Source organism: Mustela lutreola, chromosome 11 (assembly GCF_030435805.1).
Source record: "Mustela lutreola isolate mMusLut2 chromosome 11, mMusLut2.pri, whole genome shotgun sequence".
Lineage (NCBI taxonomy): Eukaryota > Metazoa > Chordata > Mammalia > Carnivora > Mustelidae > Mustela > Mustela lutreola.
In genome coordinates, this window is record NC_081300.1 from 83697301 (window position 1) to 83721681 (window position 24381).

Consider the following 24381-nt stretch of genomic DNA (forward strand, 5'->3'; position numbering starts at 1 on the left):
TGTATGCATGGCCAAGGGACGAATGAATGAATGATAGCATCTTGACTGCCAGGCTCAATACATGCATATTGAACAAATGGTTGAATGAGTGATGCATATCATTTGTTTAAGCAGGTGTCTGATACATGCGTATTGAATGAATGAGTAATACATGATTTTATTTCCAGTGTCTGACATACAGCAGGGACTTGATATATGTTTACTATTAAGTGAATAATGGAGTGAGCAATTTTTAATGAGTGTACAATGTCTAGAGCCTGGCATACAGGGAATGCTCGTAAATGAATATGGAAGGAAGAAAAGGAGAAAGGAAGAGAAGGTAGGAGGGAGAAGGGACCAACAGTCTGAAAGGTAGGACTGATGTTAGGCAGAATGACAAGTGTGGTTAATGAAAATCTCAAAAGCCCAGGAGACATTTCTGCAGGGTCCCAAGCAGTGCTTGGATGGGGTTTGCTGTAGTACCCATGCCTTTGCAGTAGCCATGATGATACTCACCAATGGTTGCTGAGTCCACATTCCCTGGCCAACTGGAAAGCCCCAGCATCAGCAGACAAATGCCAAGCCAGCTGCAGCCTGCACTGACCCTACAGAACAGGCGACAAGCAGGTCTTTGCTGCCTGGTGTGAGAACCCCAATGGGATACCGCAGCTCCCAGGCAGTCCCTGGAGGGAGGCTTAGCTCTCAGGCACCGGTCTGGAGGCCCTCTTCTCTAGCCTCTCCTCTCCTGCTCTGTTTTCCCTCTCTTCATTTTCTCTACTGCTAATGATGTCTTTTTTTTTTTTTTTAAGATTGTGTTTATTTATTTGAAAGAGAGATGAGTGAGTGAGAGAAGGAGCAGGGGGAGGGGCAGAGAGAGAAGCAGACTCTTCACTGAGCAGAGAGCCTGACCTGGGGCTCCATACTGGGACGCCAGGATCATGATGGGAGCCAAAGGCAGACGCTTAACTGACTGAGCCCCCCAGGTGCCACCCCAATGATATCCGATTTCTGATTCAAGGCTCCTTGGGTTCCAAGGAAGCAAACCCCTCTAAGTTAGCTTAAGCCAAAAGAAGAGAAATAAGTATATGTGTGGGTGGCAAGTTACTAATTTCATAGTTATGTGTTTTAGGGTTGCAGAAATGTTGCTTTATTATTGTTGCAATAGATCCAGAGCTCCCTAGCCTTTAATAATTCCTATCCTACCTGTTTTGTTATATAATTAATATCTATCTTTATACCCATTTCATTAAAAAAAAAACAACAACAGAGCACCTGCGGGGGGCTCAGTTGGTTGAGTGGCCAACTCTTGATTTCAGTTCAGGTCATGATCTCAGAGTCCTGAGATCAAGTCCCACGACTGACAAGTGGAGTCTGCTTGAGATCCTCTCTCTTCCTCTCCCTCTGCCCCTTCCCCCATGCCCTCTCTCTGAAATAAATAAATTGAATCTTTAAAAAAAAGAGAGAGAGAGAGAGAGAGAGAGAGACCTTAAATGCTTGTTTTTGAAAAAGGAAACTTTATAGAGCCTTAAATAGGAAATCAGTAGCAATTGCCCTAATTAGAAAATATTTGCAAAAATAAATACAATGAAAATAAGACAATGTTGCTAATTCTAGTTGGTCACGGTTGCTCCCCTGCCCTGTTTGTTTAAAAGAGAGATCAGTGGGTGTTTAAAAAGGTGTTAAAGACAGACTAGCTCCACATGGATACTTTCTTGGAGATAACTAGAATAATGATTGAAATAAAAAAGAAATCACTTTCTTGCAAGCTAATGCAAGTTATTTAAAATATTCCCTCTCCCACTTAAAAAACACTTTCCAGAAGGCTGGGGACCTCCATATTTCCTCTCTAGTCCCTTTTAATTCATTTTAATTTTTTAAAAAGCTTTCTTAAGTAATCTCTACACCCAGCATGGGGCTTGAACTCATAACCCTGAGATGAAGAGTTGCATGCTCTTCCAACTGAGCCAGCCAGGTGCCCCAGTTCATTTTAATTTTAAAGCTAAAATCAGGGTGCTTCACATTTTCCTTCTGAATTGTCCCCAGGGGGACAGGAGAGTGAACTCAAGGTTGGATCTGGGAGAATTATTGCAGATAGAGATCTGCCCAGACACCATGTTGCTGGTCTAAAATCCATGAAAGTTGGTCTCTACTCCATAATATGTTTGGTGTTGGCTTTGATACAAAATTTACATTTTAAATTGCATTCATCCTTAATTTTTTCTCAGTCTCTAGATGAACACTGCAGGAATATGTGTGTTTTGTCTTACAGCATTGTGTCCCCGGTGGTTCTCAACCCATCAAATGCAATGTTCCTTTTACTTAGATATTGTAATGAAAACTCTTAATAATGCCCCTTAACTATCCAGGAGTAATTTCAAAACTAAACTGAAGTAGCCACTCACATAATCTCCAAAAGAATCCAGGTATAAAAAATAATGATAATAATAATAATAATAAAATAAATCAGGTAGAATGCCCCACGTATGATATGATGGGTGATTTTTTTGAAGGAGTCAATTAATTAAATAAGGGTTATTTTCAATATGCAAATAGGCATGCACAATTGCCTAGATAATCAAAGGAAGTGGTTAATGTTTGTCCCTGATTATAAATAAGCTTGTATTTAACTGAATTTTATTGATTTTTTTTCTTTATATTTGACATTTTGAAATAGGATTAGTTCAGTCTGTTCATAGATAACACATGGAAACCCAGTGACTGTGTACAGATACTCCGTGACTCAAATACCACATGTAGTGTTGAATTTCACAGTATGGATTTCTGGAATAATGATAAAACCACCACAACAGACTTCCTTTGATTTACCTACAAGTTGTACCCCTGCAAAATTAAGTGTATATTCAAACTATGTCCCTCCCCCCAAATCTTATTTCTATATAAAACAGAGTGAAAGTCAAGGTGCAGATAATCCTGGTTTCCACCTGCATGACAGTCAAGTAGAACATTCCATTTGAGATGGTACAGGATGCAAGACAAGTCTTTGTTGAATCTCGTGCTCTGCCAGGCAACTAACATCTCAGGGTCCTAGGTACTAAATGCCGGTCAGTGGGGATGACCAAGATTGTCCCATAATTCTCCCACATCACCAGCCCCAGGGGTTGATACCATCACATAGAGAATCCCTGGTATTCCCTTGGCAGGGTGGACCGCTGTTGAGCATGACCCCATTGATGGCTTTCAACAGGTTTAGGGCCATGTGGTCTGGAGGTGCTGAGAAGACCTGTGACTCGGTATCTTCCTCCTCTGCAGGGGTTGAAGATCAGCGTGCTCTGGACTCTCTACTACGGCATCCTCAGTGCTTTCGCGCCTGTGTACAGCTGGATCCTGGTGCTCCGAGGCCTGGTGGGCTTCGGGATCGGCGGGGTCCCCCAGTCGTAAGTAAACACCCAGCTCTGGCCATCTAGCAAGACAGCCAGTCAGCTATGTTCATGACCTTGGGCCAGATGTGGAGATGGTGCACTAGGACTTCTGGGGTCAAGGAGGTAGCCAGAGAGGAGTACCATTATCAGTATTGTAATGATTGAAGATGCAAAAGCCACACAGTAGGGGCATGTGGCTGGCTCAGTCAGTGGAGCGTGGGACTCTCCATCTCGGTGTTGTAAGTTTGAGCCCCATGTTGGGTGTAGAGATTACTTAAACATAAAATCCTAAGAGGCACCTGGGTGGCTCAGTCTGTTAGGCATCTGACTCTTGGTTTTGGCTAGGGTTGTGATCTCAGGGGCCTAGAATAGAGCCCTGTATTGGACTCCACGTTTGGTATAGATTCTGTTTGGGATTCTTTCTCATTCTGTTCCTCCTGCTCCTGCTCTCTCTCTCCATCCCCCCTCAAATAACTACATAAATCTTTAAACACACACACACACACACACAAAATCTTTTAAAAAATGCATTGTAATAGCTGGAAGGTCATAAATGTGAAATAATCATAAAAATGATAGATTTGCATTGACTAGGCATTTCTCTGGGACACATCGCAGCAGCTCTGGGAGGTACATGTTTATCAAGTGATTGCCATCTCCATTTTATAGTTGAAGCCAAGACGCAGTGGGGTGCGTAGTGGAACTAAGAACCCTAGTCTATCTTCCTACAGCATCCACGCTCTTAACCATCATGAGGGGCACAAGACGCCTTCCCCCCACTTTAATCTAAGCTCAAGGTGGGGTGGGCCAAACCATATGCAAACTGAGTGTTAGTTTGTTGGTGCTGTTCTTAAGGTACTGAGAGAAGTCACTGTTGCAGGAAGAAGTTACCCTGTCCTGGGAGATGGGCAGACATTGTCATGTGGGCTGTATCCAACCTGCTGAGTCATTTTATAAAGTTTTATTGGAATAACCACATCCTTCATTATCATGTGAACTATGCTCATTATCATGTACAGAAACAGAGTTGAATAGTCTCAACAATATTTACTATCCAGCCCCTTGTAGAAAAGGTGCATTGACCCCAACCTAGAGGATGATGATAGCCAACATTTGGTGTTTACTAAGAAGCAGGTACTTTTCTAAGCAGTTTACCAGACTATTTCCTTTAATCCCCCCCCAAAATTTCCTAGGTAAATTCTATTGTTCATCCCATTTCACAGATACAGAAACTGAAGCACAGAAAGGTAAAGTGACTTGGCCCAGGTGACACAGCCAGGAAGAGGCAGAGTCAGAATCTTAACTCAGACCCTCTAACTCCAGAGCCTAGGCTCTAACCATTGCACTGTACTGCCTTTCTATTAAGGACTGGGAAAGAGTCAAAGGCATTGGGAATGATATAGGATATTTCATAGGAAGTGATCTGAATGAAAAGAGGGATCCATAGCTGAGTCCAAGGAAGGCTAAGTGTCCATTCTGGTTAGTTTGTTGGGGTGAGATATGTGAGAACTGAAAGCTGAGGTTGGATAGGTAGACCAGGGCAAGCTTCCTAGAATGTCAGGCCCAAGGGATTGCCCACAGGCACTGAGGAGCCACTGAGAGTTCTTGAGCAAGGGAAGTACTTTAGAAGTAGTCATCCAGCAATGGTGGGTAGGATGGATTGAAGGTAAGGAATAATACTTCCTCTTGCAATAATTTAGAGAAATTTCCCATAAGGACTAGTTTATTCATTTATTCAGCCAATATTTCTTGAGTGCCTACTATGGCACTGGCCTAGTACTTCATGCTGGGGATATAGCAAGCAGTGAGCAAGACCGACATGGTCCTGTTATAGGTGGGGACCTTGCAAAACAGAATGTGGGTTGGAGATGAGTGTGCAAGTGGTTATCGAGATCAGCACTGGCAAGGGAGTGAGTAAAGCTGGAATGGGCAGAGGAAGGTGTTGAGCACAGCTGATTCTGTAGGAGTTCCAGAGCTAGGATGCCTTTTTAGAGTTGTTCCAAAATGAGCCATGGAGGCTGGACTTTTGTACCTTCACATCAACCCCATTGGACATGGGCTGCCCTTAAGGAGCGAGCATGACCTTGGGCAAGGCAGCTGCTTTTGGTCAAGGCCAGGAACTCAATTCTGAGCTCTTAGCAGGTAACATTCCTCGTCATTCCGGAGGGACTGTGTGCTTCAGTCCTCAAGGGTGAGTCCAGGTGGTATATCACAGGACCCTCCACAGTCTACCCTCTGCACCTCTTGGATTCCCTTTCTTCATCCCATCTGGGAACAGTTTCTCCAGGATTCCCCTTGATCTTTTCCCTAAAAAGATTTAGAAGAGGGTGGCTAGTGGAATAAACTAAAGTCCCTGTTATTGCTGCTGGCCTCCAGGCTACCCCTGAGGCCCAGTATCTTCCACCCTTGCTACTCATTCTATGTTCCCATCACCTCTGGCCAGCACTTATGCAGTCAACATGGTTTACCTGGTGGGATGATCCAGACCCCATGCCTGAGTCACTGTGTCCTTCCCAGGCTGTAGCTGCTGCTTGTCCATTTTAACACCAAAATTGGGCAGGGGGTTGCCGAGAGATGTCCATTGCATCACCTGGGTGTCCCATTAGATGACAGCAGCCCCACCGCTTCCTGATTCTCAAGGTCAACTCTTCAGACCGAATGCTGACTCTCTTTCTTGAGAAGAACCCAAAGTTACTAAGTGGGAAACTTTGCCTAAAGTCTAATGGGATTTTTTTTTTTTAGATTTTATTTATTTATTTGACTGACAGAGATCACAAGTAGGCAGAGAGACAGGCAGAGAGAGAGGAGGAAGCAGACTCCCTGCTGAGCAGAGAGCCCGATGTGGGACTCAATCCCAGGAACCTGGGATCATGACTTGAGCTGAAGGCAGAGGCTTTAACCCACTGAGCCACCCAAGCACCCCATCTAATGGAATTCTTGCAAGGGAAGCATGCCCTGAGGGAAGCATGCCCTCTCTGGAAACCAGGACCTCTAAGCCCACAGGTGGTAGAAGTACAAATTCCTCCTTCAACCCTTTGACTTCTGAACGATGTATTCCTTCTACATTGCATAATATGATAGGCATTGATTTAAGGGTGTGTTATGTCCTGCAAGACAGTATCCCATCCTCACACAGCATCATCTCCAAGCTGATGCCTCAGTGCCACCTCCAAGAGTCTGTTCCATTCCCCTGTCTGGCCAGCAGCTGCAAGGTACCATAAGATATGATAGGACCAGTGGATTCCATGGTCCTATACCCACTGCTGCATCTCCTTTGTTATGTATCAGCTCCCTTGGTCCCAAGCACTGAAATGTGGATTCTGTGTCAGTGAGTCAAACATCGAAAAACCCTCAGATAGTGGTGCTGGGTGAAGCCCCAGGGGCAGGAAAGGCAAACCGATACCCAGGATATGTGCCAGTTCCTTCAAGATGAGTCACTGTTCCTTCCACAATGGAAGGATGTTCAGTATAAATAATTCGCCACCACGTGACATGGGATGGCTCCATCCTGGGGGGTCTGCATTGGCCTCTGCTGGTGGAAGATGGGCTTTGGTGCATGAGAATCTGGCCCAATTGCCTCTCGAGGGTTAAGAGTTCACTGGCTGGCTTCTTGAGCCTGTTGAGTGTCATGGGTGGGGAAGACCAGGAAAGGGCATCCAGAAGGGTAAGGCTAACACTGAAGTAATGTGACTTGGTCATGACCACCAGATTCAAATCCTGACTCTGTCACGTAACAGCTGTATGCCCTTAGGCAAGTCCCTAAACCTTTCTGTGCCTCAGTTTCTTCATCTCTAAAATGGAGATAATAGCATACCTACGTCATGGGGTCACTTAGGATATTACATGGCAACACATGTGAAGTGTCCACAACAGTGCCCGGCAGAGTGCTCAGGGAGCGTTAGCACGTGTCGGGTCTGCCAAAGGCCTTGAAACTCAGGTGTCAGTGTGATGGATGTTGGACTCCGTGGGTAATTATGGAAAGAGTAAATGGGAATGGGAGATGTAACCACATGGAGTGAACACAACAAATCCCCAGACTCTTTCTGCCACTTAGAGGCTGGAAGGGCACTGAGTAGCTCTCAGTTCTCCCCAGTCCTTCCTTCCCTATTCATTATCGATCCCTCCAGGGCTCTATGGAGTAGACATCTGACATACACTCCTGGACCTAGGATGGGCTTAAAAACCACTGGAGCTTGAGACAGAAGCCATTAAGCCAAGCCCATAAATCTGGGCTGGCAGGAGCTTGGGGCCAATGTCCTCCACATCTGGACCAACTCCAGGAATTCCTGCGGACACAGCCACTGTCCCATTCATGAGCCACTCATTGACTAGAGAACAGTTTTCCTCTAGGGGCTGGAAGGAAGGCACTCACAGAAGAACCCATTAAATTCCTTTCCCAGGGAAATGACAGCAGAACCAGCCTCCAAAGAGCTACCTGGATTTTCCTCCCACAAGAGGGAAGAGAAAGGAACTACAAATCCAGAATGTCCAGCGATTCTTGTCTGAAATGGGGGGAATGAGAAGAGCTACTTTCCATTTCTTCTTCTCCACATTGTCTGAAAATGTCATCAAAGGTCTAAGAATTAGAATAGATCTATGACAGTGCTGGGAAACAAGAAAATGGCACCATCGGCCAACCAGAAATTTTGAGGAGCCTCTGGAAGATTGTAGGCAGATGGGATTCCAAAGGCAGAGTAACCGGAAGAGAGAACACCCACCTTCTAAACCTGCAAACGGGAGAGATCATCGGGGAGAGAGGACAGGACACCAGGGGAATAAAATTAAGAACACAGAGCAGCTGGGAGGGCCTTTGCCCCTTACTCATCTGTCATGAGGGTCCTCAGCTTACCTGCCTGCTCCCTACCCCCACCTCCCAAACACCGTGCCTCCCCCCTTAGCTGTTCCTTTACTTAACCCTAGCCCAGCCCTTCTTCTTGTTTATATAACTATTGTCCACATGACCATTTAAAAACTCTCCAAACCTCAAAGCACAGGTTTTATCACCCCCATTTTACAGATAAGAAAACTGGGGTTTTGAAGATTATGTAACATGCCCAAGTCTGCACAGCTAACAAAGGACAGAGCTAAGTTTCAAACATCATTTGACCCTACAAATATTTTCTCTTGAATACTCCACTCTATAGCTCTTTTGTCCATGAAGAGAGCAAGTAAAAACAAACAAAATTACAGAAGAAATATTTAGCCACCCAAGAGAGCCATTGGCTTCCCAGAACTTCCACTCCAGCCATTTATGTAAAAATAATCATGGTTTAATTATGCAATGTTCTTAACTAGTTATAAAAATGGCTCCCTTAAGTTCATTATTTGGAAACATTGAGTTGAAGATTTTTTTTTTAGTTGAAGATATTTTTATGTAATTAAATGCAACCAAGAGTTTCCATTCATTTAGGCTTTGCACCACCTCAAAAAACCAAATGAGTAAGACTTTGCTGTGTAATTTTTTAAAGTGAAACAAGCAAGAAGTTCTTATAATGAATTTTTAGTATAAATACAAATTATATTACTTAAAATTGAAAATTGTTAAAATTAAATTAAAAACTGTCTTTATTTCAGTTTTATCCATGTGTAACTGACATCCAGAATTCAAGGTATAGAGCATAATGACTTACCTATCTTGCAAAATGATCAGCTCAATAAGTTTAGTTAATGCACATCATCTTGTCTATAAACTATATTATTAATAAAGAGCCCATCCCTCAGCCCTGATCTGTGCTTTTCTATGTGCTTCCTTCTATCCCTCTTTTTGTAATTTTTTAAAAGATTTTCCTTTAAGTCATCTCTACACCCAATATGGGGCTTGAACTCACAACCCCAAGATCAGGAGTCATGTACTCTACTGACTGAGCCAGTCAGATGCCCCATTCCTCTTTTTCTTCTTTCCTTTATTTCTTCCCCTGAAGTGGGAATATTGGTCCTTGGTGATAACCACTGTAACATTTTTTTTAAAAGATTTTATTTATTTATTTGACAGAGAGAGAGATCACAAGTAGGCAGAGAGGCAGGCAGAGAGAGAGAGAGAAGCAGGCTCCCCGCCGAGCAAAGAGCCCAATGTGGGGCTCGATCCCAGGACACTGAGATCATGACCTGAGCTGAAGGCAGCAGCTTAATCCACTGAGCCACCCAGGCGCCCCACCACTGTAACATTAATAGTGATGATGATCATGTCCATTGAGTGCTTACCAAGTGGCAGGCACTATGCTAAGTGCTCTCTTCCCACTACCTCATCTTGTTCACTGACAACCCTATCATCCCCAGTTTACAGAAGATAAAACTGAGGCTCAACGATCATTAAATGGCTTGCTTAAGGCCAGATGGTTATAAAATGGAGCATGGAATTACCTCTTGCTTTGTAATAAACCATCCTGGCATTTATGGCTTAACAACAATTTATTGAACTCCTGGTTCTGCAGTTGGGTAGTTTGGTTATTCTGGGCTCAGCAGGGCTTGCTTGTGTGTCTCCAGTCAACTGGCAAATTGGATGGGGGCTGGCTGGGCTAGCATGGCCACAGCTGACTCATCTATGCTCCATAAGCCTTTCAAACTCCAGCTGGCTAGCCCAGGCACCTGGTCACCTGGGCAGAGGGTCCAAGTGAGCAAGCAAAAGCCAAGAACATATTGAGACCCAAGCTTGGAACGGGCACGATATCATGTCTGCAACATTCTGTTGAACAAGGACAAGTCGCAAGGCCCAGATTCAAGGGATACGGACATAGACTTTGTATGGAGTGACCTGCAAGGAAGCAAGACACAGGGAGGGAAAATAGTGGGGCATCTGGTGCAAACCACCTACCACGTGGAGAAACCAGATTCAAATCCACACCCATCTAATGCCAAAGCTCTTACATTTGAACAGATGTCATGAAAAGATTCTGAGCTTATGTAGTCAGAAAGTCCTGGTAAATTGGTAATGTCCACTGGGTCCCTGGTACTGATTGGAAGATGATTCTGGGGATGTAAAACTGGAGGTTCTGAGTGGTTTCCATTCCCTTTAATTAAGACAGGAAAGAGGAGCGTGTTTAGGATGCCAAGTAATTACTTTTTCTGTCTATGAAGGAGCATCAAGAGGGAAGAGACTTTAACTCGAGCAAAAAAAATAGAAGTAATTTAATTTTTATCATTATAAGTAATACATTTTTGTTTTAGAAAATATAGAGGGGTGCCTGGGTGGCTCAGTGGGTGAAACCTCTGCCTTCAGCTCAGATCATGATCTGGGTCCTGGGATTGAGCCCCTCATTGGGCTCTCTGCTCAGCAGGGAACCTGCTTCCTCCTCTCTCTGCCTGTCTCTCTGCCTACTTGTGATCTCTCTCTCCGTGTGTCAGATAAATAAATAAAATACTTTTATAAAAAAGAAAGAAAATATAGAAAATGCAGATGAGCATCAAAAAATGATCATTGCCTCTAGTTGCAAAATATACACAAAATACGTGTAAAGAGACATGGTGGCACCAAGGCATTTTGTTTATTGTTCCGGATAGAGTGTACTGAGTATTTCAGCAAAAATGCCCCCTGGCTAAGTGATGAGCTGGAACCCCACCTTAACTGGCACCCTGCCTGTGTGCTAGCCACACTTCAAGACTAAGACTCCAGGTAGCTGCCCACCTGTTCCACCTTGAAACCTCCTCCGAAGATTCTCCTGATTGGCGTCTAGGTAGATCTTGCCGCCCTTGGCACTGCTCTTTCCCCTCCAGACCAAGCAGAAATGCCAAATGGAGATCGCAGGTCACTTTTTTCCAAGCATGTGATCCAGATGGCAAATCTCTAATTGCCAAGTGCTGTAAATGTGATTATCTTCAGAGGGAATTTATTGATGCCAGTATCAACGGCTTCCTGGCATTGCTACTTTCAGTGCTGATTCTTTTATTCTTCAGTGTGATTGTCATAATCACCATACTTTGGATGAAGATCAAACAGCTCGTTTTCATAATGAACTGCTATAAATAATGGCCAAGTGGGGGGCACAACAGCAACAACAAGGAAAGGTTTCTTGTGGCAGAGGTGGCAAAAATAAGAAATTGAAAACAATCTAAGTATTAATCAACCGGGTGGCAGGAGTTTTAAAATAATGCCGCTGGTCTACATATATTAATATGGAAAGATCTCTAAACGGCCTTATTGAAAGCAGATCCTGACACAGAGATGCTAGTGCAAGTAGTTTAATCTGGGAGATCCTGTAGTTCGCATCTCCAGATTGTCCTGGAAATGTCATTTGTTGAGAGCTGCTCCTGGGAAGTTTAAATTCCTTGGCATTCCCTGGTCTGCCGCAGAGGATGGCAGAGTAACCTTTAATAACCAGAGAATGCATTCAGGGGAGAGTTGCAGGTACTGACAATTGGAAACTGGACAGGCATGCATGCAAGTGGCAAGAATTGGAGCATTTGTATGGGTAGAACATGAACAGTGTGCTGCACCTGTTAGGAAGGAGGAAAGGAAGGGAGGGAGGGACTAGGGAGGAAGGAAAAAAAGAGGGAAAGAAGGGAAGGAGGGAGGGAGGGAGGGAGGAAGAGGGAAGGAAGGAGGAAGGAAAGAGCGGAGGGAGGCAGGAGGGAGAGATGAAAGGAAGGAGAGAAAAGGAAAGGGAAGGGAATAAAAAGGAAAGATCTGCTGCTTAAATTTATTTATTTATATAGAGAAAGGCCTGGAAGTTTGCAAAGCAAACTCCTGGTTGGTATGGCTTTGGGGGAGTGGAATGGAAGTAGGGGCAATGGAGAAGAGGAAGAATTATCAGATACTCTGTATACTTGTGTACTGCTTAATTGTTTTGCCGTGCAAATGTATTCACGTACGACTTCTGTAACTAAAAAAGAAAAAAGAAAAGAAGACTGCATGTTATAGCTTCATTATAAAAAGAAATCCTTGCTGTCTAAGGACAGGCATAACTTTGTCCTTAGAATATGCTGCTGCATGTTTTTGCATGGCTAGTAGTTTAATTCGGTGGAGGAAAGGTAAACATGCTTCTCATTTTATTATTATTATTATTATTGACTTTTTAAATACTATAAGCACACCATTTGGAGAATAGCATAACAATGTCAAAGAAGTCCTCCATGGTAATTGCTGTAATCTCTGTAACCACTATTATCTTGATGCCTCTTCTCAGAGCCGAGTTAGTGACATTCCTAATGTTTTTTGTTGAGAGAGCTACTTGTAGGCATATGAACTAGAACAAGTTTTTTTGGGAACAACTATGGTATTATATATATCAAAAGCCTTAAAACTGTGCATGCTCTTTGATATAAATTCTGCTTAACAGGAAACCACATGAAGCAAAAATGTCTTTAGCCTAAAGATGTTTGTTTATTTATAAATAAATATCTATTTATAATATAATAGATAAAAATATCTATTTATAATTGTGAAACTATCCAAATAGGGAAGTGGTTGGTGGTCTACAAAATGTAGACAGATATGGGTTAGAATTTTGGCTCTTCTAATACTAACTTACTAGCTGAAGGTTCCTGGTCAACTAACAATTTATCTGACATAGATCTAGAGATGAAAATGAGAATCAAACACACACACATGCACACACACACAGAGGATTATAAATAAGTATCTATTCCCCTTGATTTGAAATGTTTGAGTGAGGGGAACCTGGGTGGCTCAGTGGGTTAAGTCTCTGCCTTCAGCTCAGGTCATGATCTCAGGGTCCTGAGATCGAGCCCTGCATAGGGCTCTCTGCGCAGTGGGATGCCTGCTTCCCCCTCTCTGCCTGTTTGCCTCTCTGACTACTTGTGATCTCTGTCTGTCAAACAAATAAATCAAATCTTTTTTTAAAAAAGAAATATTTGAGTGAGATAATTCATGTAAAACATCTCAAAGAATGTTTGGCACATAGTAGGTCCTCAATAAAAAGTAGCTATTATTAAGAAAAGTATGGTTCATTCATAGGATAGAATATATGTGTGAAAAAAATATGTGTGTTAGAGGATTTTAAATGGCATGGAAATGCTATTTATAAATCAAAAAGTAGGGTTCAAAATTCTTGAGTATGAGCTCAGCTACAGAGAGAGATTGAGAAAGAGAAAGGGGGAAAGATAAAGACAAAACATCCAGATAGGAAGAGAGAATATATTAAAATACTTATCCCATGAATTAAACTAGGTGATATCGACTTTCTGTTCATGTTTTTCTCTAAATAGAATATATCCAAACTACTAAAGTCCTGGCCTTTTCACTGAGGCTCCTAAGAAGTCTTCCTTCTTTGCACAGAGATATCTTTTATCATAACCCTGAGAAGGACTTCTAATGGAGATAGAATGCTTCCTAAATCTCAGTGGTATTACTAAGACCAACTTTTCAAATGTCAGATGTTATGGAGGGAAAGACATCTTTCTGGTGAGGCAGCTCCAATTGTTCAAAAGAAATGCTAGGAGAAGGTTGTGGGTATGAGCCATTAGTAGCAGCAGCTGGGAGTCAGGCAAACTGAACTAGTAAAATGATCCCAAGAGATCTAGATAGGTCATCAGCAACATCTGCCTCAAAATGGTCAATGGAAATGAACCTCTCTCTATCCCGTCTCCCTTATGAGGAGCCAGGAGAGTAACATGAAGCCATCTAGTTGCTCAGATGCTTCACTTAGGTGGGAGATGTGGGAAAAAAGAAGCCCTCTTCCTAGAAAATGGGAGGCAGCATGGAGAAGAAGTGTAGAGGTTTCCTTCACTTTCTGGCATGGCCAGTGGCTGAGGAAGTGAAAGAGAGGGGAGGGGGCATGAATGTAGTAGATGGAAGAGGCAGCCAGTATAGTTAGGTAGTTAGGGCATCGGTTACATTCAGCAAGCTAATAAATGGATTAGGCAAATAAGAAATATACAGAGAATAATGAGGCCTGGGTGTCTCAATGTTGGAGAAGGGAATTACGATCATGGAAACTGGAGCAGGCTAGAAAGAACCCTAAACTTGGAGTGCCTGGCTGGCTTGGTCAGTGGTGCATGCAACTCTTGATCTCAGGGTTGTATGTTTAAGCCCACATTGAGTATAGAGATTACTTAGAAAGAAAGGGCCCTAACATTCTGGTTGTACTAGAATTGAAAGTATCAGTGTGAACTCAATGTTTTTTTAAATACATATACACAGATAGACAGAGAAACAGACATAGATGTATGGTGTGCATGTGGAGAGAAAGAAAGAAAAGGACAGAACAAGATCAATAGATAGCTAGATCTCTTAGCTGTGTCCTCTGCGAAGGCCTAGAAACAATGGCAGACCAGTAGTAATGAACACACTGAGTGCTCAGATCTTGGTTTCTAAATACCAAATACCGCAAGGAACCAGGACCTCTTAGACAAATGGCTGACTTCATTGTTGGGGCAAGAAAAGTACACCATGAGCCTGGACATACTGGTGTGCCAGAATGTAAAGAACAATGGAGGCATATAGAAAAGAAACAGGGGCTGGATTGAAAGATCTTCCAATGGCCAGACTGGGACAGTCTGAGCATTGAAAGAATAATGGCAGTAGTGGCTTACAAGCCACTGAAGGAAACAGGAATCCATAGCTCCATAATGATTAAATGAATGAATAGGTAGATAGATAGATTGAAAGAGAGACAGACAGAGGTCTGGGATAGGGTCTGGGGATCTAAGCACTCAGCCATTGTACCAGGAAATTCTGAAGTTAAGTGGTCCACAGACCATCCTCAGAAATTCAGAAAGTGGGGTGCCTGGGTGTCTCAGTTGGTTAAGTGTTAGACTCTTGATTTCAGCTCCAGTCGTGATCTCAAAGTTGTAAGATTGAGCCCCATGTCCAGGCTTCATGCTCAGTGTGGAGTCTGCTTGTCTCTCTCCCCCTATGCACTCACATGTTCTCACTCTCTCTCAAATAAATAAATAAATGAAATGTTTAAAAAAAAAAAAAGAAAGAAAGAAAAGAAAAAGAAAAGGAAGTCAGAAAGCTGTGGCAATCTTCTCAGTCCTGACCTTAACTCCTTTCCTATCTCTCTGCTTTCCCAGGGTGACACTGTATGCTGAGTTCCTTCCCATGAAGGCCAGAGCTAAGTGCATTTTGCTGATTGAGGTAAGGAAGGTGGTCTGGGTTCCCCCAAGAGAGCTCAGTCTCTGGGCAAGAGATCCTCAGTCATCCTGAGCCTCAGGATAAGGAAATGGGATTTTGTCGGGTTTGTTAATTTGAACTTTGTTGTTGTTGTTTTGGGTCTGTGGGGTTTATTTGCTATATGGATAAATTCTTCAACTTACCAAAACAATCCAGTCCCTTAAACTGGTGGCAGGCAGGTGGTATGTCATTCTTGGACTGGACATGGCTTTTATCTGAGAGTTGCAGCCAAACAACAGAGACTAGGGGACCAAAACTCCTGCTCCTTGTCGATAGCATCCCCCTCCGCCCCTATGTGTATCTGGACTCACCTGCGTCTTGTGTGAGTGGTCACCTCTGTAGCTGCCTTAAAAGACCCTTGGTCCACCTAGTCCCTCTCAAGCCCTCTTTCTGCCAGGGTCTGATGACCCATTTTCTAATCATGATCTTGGATTCTCTCGGGGCGAGTATGTAACTGCCTCCATGACACCATGCAGTAGCAGTAGTGTTTACTTGTCCTTTCTGGACACCAATGTCCACAGTGATGACTATGATGCCACTCTCTAGTCACCATGACCATACTGACAATATTCATTACATTAACCCAACAGCCCAATTTACCACTCTGATTGCATCTATCCTTGACCAGTAAGGATGGTAGTCAGCTGGTCCACACTGGTATGGATGAACCAACTGTTTAAATATTGAGACTTTATCTGCGCCAGCAGAGCCTGGCCGCTGATTACCCCTCATCACCTGACACACCCTGTCCTCTCAGAGGACCCCCTAGAACTTCCCATGATCTAGCAACTAAAGAGTTAACTCCTGGCACAGTCATGGAGTGTGTGTGTGTGTGTGTGTGTGTGTGTGTTGGGAGCAGGGTGTGTATGACCAGTGTCTGGTATCTGTTCTGGTTGGTCGGTACTGTATCAATTTGTTAGACATCTTAGCCATCATCCCTGGTTGTAGGCAACAGAAATAGACTGATTAATTTAAGCAAAAGGGGATTTAGGAAGGCTCTTACAGGCTCCCAGAACTGATGGGCAAGTTGAAGGACCAGGTTTGCCAATGGTTGTAGGGTCCCAGCAGGAACCAGCATACTCAAATTAGAGTAATCTGAAGAGGGTTTGGTAAAGGGACTACTTCTAAGTAGCCCCAGGGTGGCAGTTCCGGTTGCCAGGCAAAGGCAGGAAGTAGTTAGCAGTCCAGAGAGAGAGTTATATAACAAGGGCTGTTGGACAGGAGCTGTGCCCTTCTGCTGAGTGATGCAGCAAGCCCATGAGCATGCTGCAGAGAAGGAGCCAGAGTCCCACCTCTCTTACCTTCCTCCCCCCCCCTTTCCTGTAGGGCTCCCCACTGGCTGAGCCCAATGGGAAGCCAGAAGACAGAGAACCTATGGAAGCAGTGCACACAAAGAGCAAGGTAGGGAAAGATGGGGAGTGACTGGGAGAGGCACAGAAGATACTCAGCTCTGCAGGGAAGAAGCAATTGTGACAAGGATACTAGGGCCCTAGTGGGCAAGAGAGGTGGATGTCAGTAGATAAAAACCAATGTGTCCATCACCATATTGACCTTACACAAGGTGGTATTGGTCTCCTTAACCGGAGCTACCACACTGTACACTCCAGTGGGTACCACGCCAATATTAGACCGTGTGTATGGCATCCTCGGGAGATGGACAACATAGTGGCCCTGGCCGAACCATATGGACCACAGGAAAAATGGTGGTCATTCCAACTTTGCAGACCCCAAGGACCTCTTACCCAATTGAGAGTATCGTCTATCATGTCGCTGACATTGCTCATGCGTTGACCATGCTGCTCCCATCACTGATCCCATTTTCCTATCCCAGGTCTTCTGGGCCATCGGGACAGTGTTCGAGGTCATCCTGGCTGTGTTTGTGATGCCCAGCCTGGGCTGGCGCTGGCTACTCATCCTCTCGGCTGTCCCGCTGCTCCTCTTTGCAGTCTTGTGTTTTGTAGGTATCCTTTAAGACATCTCAAACTTTGCCCTCTTGGCCTCCTGCTGTTCACTATATTTTGGTGGGGAGAGGGTGGAGGAGGACACCGTCCCATAAGGAGTATTTTTAAGATTTTTTTTTTGGGGGGGTGGGCTTTGACAGCAACACCAATTAATAATAATTATAACAACAGCAGCAATCATAACTACAAGAACCCATCCCATTCCATTCCTCTGGGTCCAGAGACCCCACCCTTAAAGACTCCACACCTAGATGAGAGTATGTGGCTGGGACCCAGTGTTCTGTGCCACCCTAACCTGTCACTCCTGTCCCCACAGTGGCTGCCAGAGAGCGCAAGGTATGATGTGTTGTCCGGGAATCAGGAAAAGGCCATCGCCACCTTAAAGAGGATAGCAACTGAAAATGGAGCCCCCATGCCACTGGGGAAACTGATCATCTCCAGACAGGTCCGTGCCTGGCCCACTGTCTGTAGCGTGTGTGTTCGTGCGCCTGCATGGGAGTGTGTACATGGGTGGAGTGGGGTAAATCCTGAGACACACCAAAAGAGCAGAAGCAGAAAGCAGACCAATTCTCCAAAAGCCAATTTTCCTGAATTTACTTGGGAATATATCTTTTTACCAAAAACATGTTTCAGGGATCCTTCTTTTTGAATATATGTAGTAAATAGGAATATATTTTTCCTAATATACATTAATATATTTATTTCCTCAATATGTCCTCTTTATAAATATATTAATGAGCCTATTTTAAAATATATTCAACAAAAACAAACATTCTCAAATATATTCAATTACCATTTGAAGAGTGTTATCTTTTCATTCAAGAATATACTAAAAAATAGGGGCGCCTGGGTGGCTCAGTGGATTAAAGCCACTGCCTTCGTCTCAGGTCATGATCTCAGGGTCCTGGGATCGAGCCCCGCATCGGGCCCTCTGCTCAGCAGGGAGCCTGCTTCCCCCTCTGTCTCTGCCTGCTTCTCTGCCTACTTGTGATTTCTCTCTCTGTCAAATAAAATAAATAAAATCTTTTAAAAAAAAAAGAAGAATATACTAAAAAATACATTTTTATTCATGAAAGCAATATTCACAGGTAGACTAAACCACCTATAGTCCATAATCTGTTTTTATATGTTTAAATAAGCAAGCATTTCTCAAACTAAGAAAAATATATTTGTTAAATATATCTAAGGAGAATATAATCACAGTCAAAGAATACACTTTAAAAAAAGTATATGCTTTTATTAAAGATTTTATTTATTTATTTGTCAGAGAGAGAGAGAGCAGGGGGAGCAGCAGGCAGAAGGAGAAGCAGGTTCCCCGCTGAGCAGGAAACCCGATGTAGGACTTGATCCCAGAACCCTAGGATTATGACTGGAGTCAAAGGTAGATGCTTAACCAATAAGCCACCCAGGCTCTATGAGGCATCCCCCATAAAGTATACTCTTAAAAAGAATATTGTAGCATAGCTCAGTCTGTTAAGTGTCTGCCTTCAGCTCAACTCAGTGGGGAGCCTACCTCACCCTCTTCCTCCCTCCCATTGTCCCTCCCCCTGTTCAGGCTCTCTCGCTGTCTCTCAAATAAAGAAATAAAATCTTAAAAAAAATTATAGAGCAAAAATTTGATAAATTAGCAAATTATATGAAATTGGCAAGTGGGACATTCAACTAATCAATCTTTCGGCACATTGGCTTCTGGTGAATTGATTTTCAGCACATGAGTGTTTGCCATCTTAACCTAGAGCTGGCTTAGGCAGGGCATGAAATGGTTAGACACAGCTTGGACAGACTGTGTCTGCTCCCCAGGTCCATGGGACTACCTGAGAGTCCTCAGGGCAGGGAGTCTGCTTCCTGGCTCCAGGATTTCAGGCTGGGGTTGGGGGTTGCAGGATGTCTCCCTCCTTGGGGAACCAAGCCTGCAGACGTTGCTGGGTCCTGGCTAGAGGGCCTCACTGGGCTGGGGGACTTGGTGCTATGGGATTGAGTGCTGGGTTCTTGGATCCTGAGCGTGCAGCCCACCAGCAGCCTCCCTCCCAGCCGTGGGTGTTCACCAGTCCCAGGCCATGGTCAGCGCTGCTGGTGGAGACGAGAGCAAACAGCATGTCCTTGTCTTGAAACAGGAAGACCGAGGCAGAATGAGGGACCTTTTCACGCCCCATTTTAGATGGACAACCTTGTTGCTGTGGTTTATATGGTAAGAGCTGCTTCTTGACCTCTTGACACTTTGATCCCCTTCACCCGGGCCCTGTTTTGGGTTCTGTTTTTATGCAATGCACAGAGAACTCTTTGAACTTAGGCAACATTTACAAAATTCGGTGGTTTGAACATCACTTTCCTGATCTCTGCCTTACCCAGGTATAACCTGTACTACTATTTTCTTAGTCTTTTTCTTTAATAGGACTCACTTCCGACTCAGATAAATGTCTTATTTTTTATTAAGTTATTAATTTTATTTCCAATATAGATCACATACAATGTTACGTTAGTTTCAGGTATACAATACAGTGATTCAGCAAGTTTATCCAGTACTCGGTGCTCGTCATGATCAGTGTATCCTTAATCCCCATCACCTGTGTAATCCATCCCCCGACCCAGCTCTCCTCTGGCAACCATCAGTTTGCTCTAATAGTTAACGGCCTGTTTTTTGGTTTGTCCCTTTTTCTTTTCCTTCGTTTTTTTCCTTAAATTCCACATATGAGTGAAATCATACGGTATTTGTCTTTCTCTGACTTCTTTCACTTAGCTCCATCCATGTCATTACAAATGGCAAGATTTCATTCTTTTTATGGAAGAATAATATTCCATTGTATATCTATGTGTGTATATAAATGTGTGTGTGTGTGTATCACATCTTCTTTTCCATTCATCTGTCAATGGACATGGGCTGCTTCCATAATTTGGCTATTATAAATAATGCTGTAATAAACATAGGGGCACATATATCCTTTTGAATTAGTGTTTTTGTACCCTTTGGGTAAATAGCCAGTAATGCACTTACTGGATCATAGGGTAGTTGTATTTTTAAGTTTTTGAGGACCCTACATACTGTTTTCCAGAGCGGCTGTACCACTCTGCATTCCCACCATTAGTGAACAAGGGTTCAGATAAATGTCTATCAAGAGGCAATTTTATATGTCTGCTTTAAAGGGAAAAAACCTTAACTGCAGGCCATATATTTTTAAGAGATATACAATAAAACGTAGCTAGATTTATGATCTGCCGAGGGAGGAGACAAGATGGCAGAGAAGTAGGAGGCGCTGTTTCAACCTGTCCCCTAAAGTGAGCTGATTACCTCCCAAAGAACTCTGATCACCCATGAAATCAGCCTGAGATTAGAATTATAGATTGATGATCTGTCAAGGCACTGAGCTGCTGTATTTAATAGAGAGACGCAGAGAGAACGTAGGTGTCAAGGACACATTCATTAGCAAGTAAGTGAGAGGAAACTGTCAAAATACAGTTGACCTTGAACAGTGCAGAAAGGGGGTTAAAGGCACAGACTCTTGAGTAGTCGAAAATCTTTTGACTCCCCCCAAACTGAACTAATAGCCTCCTATTGACCAGAAGCCTTGCTGGCAATATAAACAGTCAACGAACACATATTTTATATGCTGTATGTATTATATATTATATCTTAAAGTAGGCTAGAGAAAAAGAAAATATTATTAAAATCACCTGGAAGAGAAAATGCACTTGCAGTGGTGTACTGTATTTGTTGGAAAAAATCCCTTTATAAGTGGCCTGTGTGGTTCAAAGCCATGCTGTCCCAGGGTTGACTGTGATTGAAAGGAAACGTAAAATGGGATTTTTGTCACAACTGAGATTTAATAGTGCCATATTGCCTTGGGTACCAGCAGCGGCATGGAGCCTGCCATATTTGGGGAACCATTGATTTGGTCAACACAGGCATCCTTAGAACTTTCAGTCCTGATCCTGGTCCGTCTTCCTTAAATAACAGCCATTGGCGATGTGTGGATGTGGGCAGGATGGAAGGGAGGGATTTGTACTGGGTAATCCCCTGAAAATCCACAACTAGTTAAATCTCAGCTATTCTTTGAACCTTCTTCTACCAAATCGTGTACACAGCATGAACAGTGTGCAGAAGGGGCCTGGCTAACACTCCGCATTCTGGTTTAACCTGTGCTCACTTTTTCCCATGCACCTTTGAGTAGAGGGGCTACATAGCAGGGGATTGTCCTGAAAAGTGGTCAGTTGCAGGGAAGTGGAAGGGAAAGCTTTGATAATATATAGAACTGGGCTTTAGCTCTGTCCCTGCATTCCTACGACCTGAACCAGGCATTTATTAAACACCTGCTGTGTGCCCAACACAAGCGTAGAGTCTGTAGGGTTTTTTAAAAAGGGAGTGGGGATGAGAGTTGAGGGTATCTGTCTTTGCAGGCAAGTGATTCAGTTGGGCCAACACTACCCAAATAATGAAGTGGTTAATTGGAGACTAATTTTTGCACACTATAGACATTGCTAAACTTGCTAGCCCATATTGCAATGCAAGGAAATTAATCACTGCTATCTGGTTATGACAGTTCCCACATAACTGTACTACAGGATAAGGATGTTCTGGTCCAAAAAAAAAAAAAAATGTTCTGGTCCTACACACTTGAGTGTTCTAGTTCCTCGGACAATCAGGAATTAATCAACTGTTTCATTCTGATCTGAAATTTTAGGGAAGTCTGCAGAATCTGCACTTATACAGGCCACACAGCAAGTGTTTAGTAAATGCTTGGTGAGTTGATTCAGCTCTCAGGAGTTCAAGGGAAGAGCTGGAGCCCACTTCTTAATATTATCAAAGCTTTCCCCTCTTCTTCTCTCTTCATGTTGACCAAATTGGCCCAGAAGTCCTGATTGATGTCATTCATGACTGTGTTCTTCCAAATATTGGTACCCCAAAGTTGTTTTCCCTATTGCCAGTTGAATAAACAGCCTTGGGTGTTTTCTGTGATACAATACAGTTCTTAGTCTTTCAAAGGACACAAGATCATGTCCCTTCATCACATTGCTATGCTTTGTACCTGCCACTTTCCTTCTCAAGGGCCCCAAGAAAGCCCCCAAATGTCCACTGTCGCCCATGCCCAAAGACTGGTCCTCACTGCTATAGAAGCAAGTCCCTCCTGAGGGGTTGGGAAGAGGGGACTTGCATGTCTCCCATCATTTCTTGATATCTTCTTGCTTCCTTCCTGGCAGGTTTTCCAATGCATTTTCTTACTACGGATTAGTTCTGCTCACCACTGAGCTCTTTCAGGCAGGAGATGTCTGCAGCAGTGAGTATCAGACCACCCTCCTCCCCTCTACACAGTTAGATACGCATGCCCACCCCAGATTCCACCGCTCCTGAGCTTGGCCATGCACAGATGACCATGACTTTACCCTGCTGACTCCCGGGAGAAATTCTCTGCCAAATCTGAGCATAGAAGACCTGGACTGTGGTCCCCAAGAAACTCTGTGGAAAACCAAATAATCCTGAAGTGACATTGCAGCAGAGTCATATCTTATGTCACCTAAAGGACACAGTGAAGTACAGCACTGTGTTTGATGGCCATGCCCCTATGCAGTTGTTCTCACGTGCATATGAAGTCTGAGAACCAGGTTGGATCTCAACCCTAGCCACACAACAGGATCACCTGGAGCAGTTTTACTTTTTTATTTTTTAAAGATTTTATTTATTTATTTGAGAGCATAAGCATGCATGTGAGGGAGCACATGAGCAAGGGAGGAGGGGGGCAGAGAGAGAGGAAGAAGCAGACTCCCTGCTGAGCAGGGAACCCCATGCGGGGCTGGATCCCAGAAATCCAGAATCATGACCTGAGCTGAAGGCAGATTCTCTTGTACAGCCAGAGTTGGGAACCGCTGGACAAAAGGAACAAAAACAGAAAGCAAAGTCTCTATGCAGATGTCTGGGCTTTCAAACCATTCTATCTCCAAGAACAGGTTCTTAGCATTGAACCTGGGGTGGAAGATAAAGGGATCAAGTTCCTGCTTATGTTCGGGATTTTCCCAGTTATCTTTTTCATAAGCCTCTGTAATCTAAGTTAATAGTTCGGTTTATTGGTATAAAGATTTAATGAGCTAGTGACTCAGCTGCAGATTTGGGGTTTGGTATTGAAAGAGTATAAATTGCATGCCCCTATCAGGGGACCCACTGAAGCAAAGCAGAGGATCCAGGGGAATGTTACAAAGCAGGGATTGGCAAACTTTTTCTATAAAGGGCCGGATAGTTAATATTTTAGGCTTTGGGAGCTATACCCCTCTGCCGTTGGAGCAGGAAAGTAGCCGTGGATAACAGGTTAGTGAATAAACATTGCTGGTGTTCTGACAAAACCTTTTTTGTGAATACAAATCTGGACGGCATATCATTTCCGTGTCATGAAGCAGTATTCCTCTTTGATTTTTTTTTTAAGTTTTTAAAATTTATTTGACAGAAAGACACAGCGAGAGAGGAAACACAAGCAGACAAGCAGGGAGAGCGGGAGGGGGAGAAGCAGGCTATCTGCTGAGCAGGGAGCCCGAAGCGGGGCTCGATCCCAGGACCCTGAGATCTTGACCTGAGCTGAAGGCAGACACTTAATGACTGAGCCACCCCGGCTCTCCTCCTCTTTGATTGTGAAAAATCATTTTAAAATGTAAAACCCACTCTTAGCATGCAAGCCAGGAAGAAACAGGCAGGAGACCAGATGTCAAATCTGCAGGTGATAGTTTACCAACTCGTGTTTAAAGCTCTCTCTTATACCTGAGTGAGAAAATGAATGAGCTCGTAGTTGAAAATCAGAGCCTCGGTTCTAGCACCAGTAGTTATGAGACCTTGGACAAGTCATTCATTTGATATTTTCTATATGCTGATCTAGGTGTTGGGCTATATCAGTGAACACAAAGGACACATGTCCCTACCGTGTAAGCTCATGTTTTGGTGGGGAAACAGAAAAAGAGGGAAAGTAACATAATAAGTAAGTAAATAACATAGTGTGTTGGAAGGTGATAGGTGCAT

The 24381-nt window shown here is 43.6% G+C and overlaps 1 protein-coding gene across 1 annotated transcript in view; it reads left to right on the forward strand.

Moving 5' to 3' along the window:
* SVOP (SV2 related protein) overlaps positions 1-24381 on the forward strand; it is a 74247-nt gene that overhangs the window by 37404 nt on the left and 12462 nt on the right. The window contains exons 6-11 of the mRNA XM_059140607.1: positions 3250-3374; positions 15330-15393; positions 17261-17386; positions 17707-17835; positions 19505-19578; positions 22584-22660. Coding sequence (XP_058996590.1) covers positions 3250-3374; positions 15330-15393; positions 17261-17386; positions 17707-17835; positions 19505-19578; positions 22584-22660 — 595 coding nt within the window. The remainder of the gene's footprint in view (positions 1-3249; positions 3375-15329; positions 15394-17260; positions 17387-17706; positions 17836-19504; positions 19579-22583; positions 22661-24381) is intronic.